The 6,146-nt window shown below is 56.3% G+C and overlaps 1 protein-coding gene across 1 annotated transcript in view; it reads right to left on the bottom strand.

Annotated features, from left to right (window-relative positions):
- The window catches only part of LOC132830400 (MAM domain-containing glycosylphosphatidylinositol anchor protein 1-like), a 243,115-nt gene that overhangs the window by 247 nt on the left and 236,722 nt on the right, over nucleotides 1-6,146 (bottom strand). Inside the window, exons 10-11 of the mRNA XM_060848071.1 lie at nucleotides 4,274-4,425; nucleotides 7-142 (exon numbers count right to left, since the gene is read on the bottom strand). Coding sequence (XP_060704054.1) covers nucleotides 7-142; nucleotides 4,274-4,425 — 288 coding nt within the window. The remainder of the gene's footprint in view (nucleotides 1-6; nucleotides 143-4,273; nucleotides 4,426-6,146) is intronic.

Raw genomic sequence — 6,146 nt, 5'->3', positions numbered from 1 at the left:
CGTAGCTGGTTATGGGGGTGAGCTGGAGGGTGTAACTGTGAGGAATTCGCAGCCCACTGACTGTGTACGTGAGCAGCGAGCCCACCTCCAGGCTCCCGTTAACACTGATGGTCTGGGGTCCCATCCAGAATCCACTCCCACCCTGCACAGGACAAGACCAGAGAGACACCAGTGTGGATAGATACACAGGAACAGGAGGAGGCCATTCAGCCCCTCCAGCCTGTCCCACCATTCCATGAGATCATGACTGATCTGTGACTGAACTCCATATCCCTGAACCCCTTTGTTTAACAATAATATCTCTCTCAGGTTTAACGTTAACACCTGACCCAGCATCAGCTGTGGTTTGTGGGAGAGAATTCCAAACCTCTCCCACCCTCTGTGTTTCCTAACATCTCTCCTGAACGGTCTGACCCTAACCCTCAGACTCTGCCCCTCGTTGTAGAATCCCCAACAAGTGGAAATAGTTTATCCCTACCTACCCCGTCTTTTCCTGTTAATATCCTGAATTCGGTCAGATCACTCCCTAAACATTCCAAATTCTTGAGAATAATTTGTATAATCTCTCCCCGTAATGTAACCCTTAAAGTCCAGGTATCGTTCTTGTAAAACCCCAGACCGTACTCCCTGCAAGGTCAGTCTATCCTGCTGAAGGGACAGTACCAGGATCTGCTCCCGGTGGGGTCTGTCTGACCAGGGTTCGGTACATAACGCCTGCACCTTTATCCTCCAGCCCCCGATAATCGAAAGGCCAGCATGGTCTCAGCTTTCCTCATTACTGTCTGTACCTGGCAGCAGTACCAGATCTGTGCCCCTGTCTCTCTGGACACCCGTTATATTGAACCACACCCCATCGAGACAGCTCCCTGATCTATCTATTCTCGCTCCCATTGAACTTCACCTGGCACAGCTGTGTCCATTCACTCAGTCTCAGATGGGCCAATGGGCTGAGAAGTGGCAGATGGAGTTTAATTCAGATAAATGTGAGGTGCTGCATTTTGGGAAAGCAAATCTTAGCAGGATTTATACACTTAATGGTAAGGTCCTAGGGAGTGTTGCTGTAAAAAATGAGGTCTGCAGATGCTGGAGATCACAGCTGCAAATGTGTTGCTGGTCAAAGCACAGCAGGTTAGGCAGCATCTCAGGAATAGAGAATTCGACGTTTCGAGCATAAGCCCTTCATCAGGGCTTATGCTCGAAACGTCGAATTCTCTATTCCTGAGATGCTGCCTAACCTGCTGTGCTTTGACCAGCAACACATTTGCAGTAGGGAGTGTTGCTGAACAAAGAGACCTTGGAGTGCAGGCTCATAGCTCCTTGAAAGTGGAGTCACAGGTCGATAGGATAGTGAAGGCGGCGTTTGGTATGCTTTCCTTTATTGGTCAGAGTGGAAGATTCCACTGCCCCATCACCCAGTGCCTCATCTCCCAGTGCCCCATCACCCAGTGCCCCATCACACAGTGCCCCATCACCCAGTGCCACATCAGCCAGTGCCTCATCTCCCAGTGCCACATCTCCCAGTGCCTCATCACCCAGTGCCTCATCTCCCAGTGCCTCATCTCCCAGTGCCTCATCTCCCAGTGCCCCATCACCCAGTGCCTCATCTCCCAGTGCCCCATCACACAGTGCCCCATCACCCAGTGCCACATCAGCCAGTGCCTCATCTCCCAGTGCCACATCTCCCAGTGCCTCATCTCCCAGTGCCCCATCACCCAGTGCCTCATCTCCCAGTGCCCCATCACCCAGTGCCCCATCACCCAGTGCCCCATCACCCACTGCCCCATCACCCAGTGCCACATCAGCCAGTGCCTCATCTCCCAGTGCCACATCAGCCAGTGCCTCATCTCCCAGTGCCCCATCACCCAGTGCCTCATCTCCCAGTGCCTCATCTCCGAGTGCCCCATCTCCCAGTGCCCCATCACCCAGTGCCTCATCTCCCAGTGCCTCATCTCCCAGTGCCTCATCTCCCAGTGCCCCATCACCCACTGCCCCATCACCCAGTGCCTCATCTCCCAGTGCCTCATCACCCAGTGCCCCATCACCCAGTGCCCCATCACCCAGTGCATCATCTCCCAGTGCCTCATCTCCCAGTGCCCCATCTCCCAGTGCCTCATCTCCCAGTGCCTCATCTCCCAGTGCCCCATCACCCAGTGCCTCATCTCCCAGTGCCTCATCTCCCAGTGCCTCATCTCCCAGTGCCCCATCTCCCAGTGCCCCATCACCCAGTGCCTCATCTCCCAGTGCCTCATCTCCCAGTGCCTCATCTCCCAGTGCCCCATCTCCCAGTGCCCCATCTCCCAGTGCCTCATCTCCCAGTGCCTCATCTCCCAGTGCCTCATCTCCCAGTGCCCCATCACCCAGTGCCTCATCTCCCAGTGCCTCATCTCCCAGTGCCTCATCTCCCAGTGCCCCATCACCCACTGCCCCATCTCCCAGTGCCCCATCTCCCAGTGCCCCATCTCCCAGTGCCTCATCTCCCAGTGCCTCATCTCCCAGTGCCACATCTCCCAGTGCCTCATCTCCCAGTGCCTCATCTCCCAGTGCCCCATCTCCCAGTGCCTCATCACCCAGTGCCTCATCTCCCAGTGCATCATCTCCCAGTGCCCCATCTCCCAGTGCCACATCTCCCAGTGCCTCATCTCCAGTGCCTCATCTCCCAGTGCCACATCTCCCAGTGCCCCATCACCCACTGCCCCATCACCCAGTGCCTCATCTCCCAGTGCCTCATCTCCCAGTGCCCCATCTCCCAGTGCCTCATCTCCCAGTGCCACATCTCCCAGTGCCTCATCTCCCAGTGCATCATCTCCCAGTGCCACATCTCCCAGTGCCTCATCTCCCAGTGCATCATCTCCCAGTGCCACATCTCCCAGTGCCTCATCTCCCAGTGCCACATCTCCCAGTGCCTCATCTCCCAGTGCATCATCTCCCAGTGCCACATCTCCCAGTGCCACATCTCCCAGTGCCTCATCTCCCAGTGCCCCATCACCCAGTGCCTCATCACCCAGTGCCTCATCTCCCAGTGCCTCATCTCCCAGTGCCCCATCACCCAGTGCCTCATCTCCCAGTGCCACATCTCCCAGTGCCTCATCTCCCAGTGCCACATCTCCCAGTGCCTCATCTCCCAGTGCCTCATCACCCAGTGCCTCATCTCCCAGTGCCCCATCACCCAGTGCCACATCTCCCAGTGCCTCATCTCCCAGTGCCTCATCTCCCAGTGCCACATCTCCCAGTGCCTCATCACCCAGTGCCTCATCTCCCAGTGCCTCATCTCCCAGTGCCCCATCACCCAGTGCCCCATCACCCAGTGCCTCATCTCCCAGTGCCCCATCACCCAGTGCCTCATCTCCCAGTGCGTCATCTCCCAGTGCCTCATCTCCCAGTGCCACATCTCCCAGTGCCTCATCTCCCAGTGCCTCATCACCCAGTGCCTCATCTCCCAGTGCCTCATCTCCCAGTGCCTCATCTCCCAGTGCCCCATCACCCAGTGCCTCATCTCCCAGTGCCCCATCACCCAGTGCCTCATCTCCCAGTGCCTCATCTCCCAGTGCCACATCTCCCAGTGCCCCATCACCCAGTGCCTCATCTCCCAGTGCCCCATCTCCCAGTGCCACATCTCCCAGTGCCCCATCACCCAGTGCCACATCTCCCAGTGCCTCATCTCCCAGTGCCTCATCTCCAGTGCCTCATCTCCCAGTGCCCCATCACCCAGTGCCCCATCACCCAGTGCCTCATCTCCCAGTGCCTCATCTCCCAGTGCCTCATCTCCCAGTGCCCCATCACCCAGTGCCTCATCTCCCAGTGCCTCATCTCCCAGTGCCTCATCTCCCAGTGCCCCATCACCCAGTGCCTCATCTCCCAGTGCATCATCTCCCAGTGCCTCATCTCCCAGTGCCACATCTCCCAGTGCCTCATCTCCCAGTGCCTCATCTCCCAGTGCCCCATCACCCAGTGCCTCATCTCCCAGTGCATCATCTCCCAGTGCCTCATCACCCAGTGCCCCATCACCCAGTGCCCCATCTCCCACTGCCTCATCTCCCAGTGTCCCATCACCCAGTGCTTCATCTCCCAGTGCCCCATCATCCAGTGCCCCATCTCCTAGTGCCCCATCACCCAGTGCCCCATCATCCAGTGCCCCATCTCCCAGTGCCCCATCACCCAGTGCCCCATCTCCCACTGCCTCATCTCCCAGTGCCCCATCTCCCAGTGCCCCATCTCCCAATACTCTGGCTCCCAGTGCCAGCGTTCCCAGTGTACGATCTCCCAGAGTTCTCACCTCTTGCTGGATGTGGAGTCTATATTGCAGGACATTACCCACAGCGTATGGTAGTCTCTGGGTCCACTGCAGGATGAACAGGTAAAGATTAGGTTTCTGGATCCTCACTGGGTTCGGAGTGTCATAATAAAATTCAGGTGGATAGGCCCGTCCTGTAGGTACACAATCGGCATGGAATCAACAAAGGCTCTCGGCCTGTCTCTCTGTCTGTCTCTGTCTCTGTCTCTCTCTGTGTCTCTGTCTCTCTCTCTCTCTCTCTCTCTGTGTCTGTCTGTCTCTCCCTATCTCATGCCCGCTGCACCATCCCCCCCCACCAACACAGCGCCCCCAGCCCAATCCCCACTCATCCCCTCCCACTGTCCGTGGTTGTGCTTAAAGCAGATTGGACAGTAATACTCAGGAGTCATTTCCTCAGACCCAGGGAATAGAGGCAGACAGACCATCTGTAGGCAAGTGGGATCTGGTTAAAATAGCAGCATGGTCAGCACAGACACGTTGGGCCGAAGGGCCTGTTGCTGTGCTGGATTCTTCCATCTTCTGTATTACTTGCTGTCCCTGCAGACTCACCTTCTGGGACCCATGCACTCGGCCACCCAGATCCCTCTGCATCTCTGAGCCCTGCAACCTCTCACCGTTCAAATGGTCTCCTTCCCTTCCATTTTTCCTCCTACAATGGACACCTTCACACTTTCCCACCTTGGACTCCAATTACTAGATCTTTGCCCTTACCCTGAACCTATCGCTATCCCTCTGTCGGTTCCTCATGTCTCCCTCACAACTCACCTTCTGATTTCGCTGTGTGTCATCAGAACATTTCGCTGCATACCTCTGCTCCCTTCATCCAGATCATTCCCATAAATGGTCAAACTCTGAGAGCACTGATCCCTGTGACAAATCCCTCGTGACATCCTGCCAACCCGACAAAGACCTATTTATTCCTCCTCTCTCCTTCCTGTGAACCAGCCAACCATCTCTCCATGGCGACACATTACCCAATACGCCACTGGCTTTGATTCTCAACAAGAACCTCAGATATATTCCCTTATTAAATACCGTCCGGAAATCCACACACAATCCATCCATTGGCCCCCCCCACCTTTACCTACCCCTCCAGGGAACTCCAAGAAACTCGGAAAATCAGGATAGGAGGAGGCCACTCAGCCCTTTGAGCTTGCTCTGCCATTCAGCCTGGTCCTGGCAGATGGCTCCTACCCGGGCCCCTGTTCCCACTTTCTCTCCCATAGCCTTTTAACCCTTTAAACCAAGGAACAATATTTAATCCTTCTGGAAAACATCCATGTTTCGGCCTGAATCCCACCAGCAGCCCCCCCCCCCCCCCCACACCCCCTCTCCCCTGCCCCCCCCACTCTCCCCTGCCCCCCCCCCTCTCCCCTGCCCCCCCCCTCCCCTGCCCCCTCCCCCACCCCTCCACTCTCTGAGGACAGACATTTCCCTCAGCCCAGCTGGAAGATGTTTATTCTGCATCGTTAGACTGTGATCCCTGGGTCTGGACGTCCTGTGTTCACCCCGTCCAGTCCTCATGGAATTGTACAGGTTTCTATGAGATCGCCCTCAATCTCCGAAACTCCAGTGAATATAATCCTAACTGATCCAGTGTGTCCTCACCCATCAGCCCTGCCCTCCCAGGAATCAGTCTGGTAACCCTTCGCTGCCCTCCCTCCATCACCACAACATCCTTCCTCAGATAAGGAGACCAAACCTGTCCACAATACTCCAGGTGTGGTCTCCCCAAGGCCCTGTATAATTGCAGCAAGACCTCCCTGCTCCTGGACTCGAACCCTCTCCCTATGAAGGCTCACATCCCATTTCCCTTCCTCACCGCCTGCTGTACCTGCACGCTGACTTTCAGAGA

The sequence above is a fragment of the Hemiscyllium ocellatum genome, chromosome 3 (genome assembly GCF_020745735.1).
Source record: "Hemiscyllium ocellatum isolate sHemOce1 chromosome 3, sHemOce1.pat.X.cur, whole genome shotgun sequence".
Taxonomy (NCBI): domain Eukaryota; kingdom Metazoa; phylum Chordata; class Chondrichthyes; order Orectolobiformes; family Hemiscylliidae; genus Hemiscyllium; species Hemiscyllium ocellatum.
This window is presented reverse-complemented; position numbering and strand designations above follow the sequence as displayed.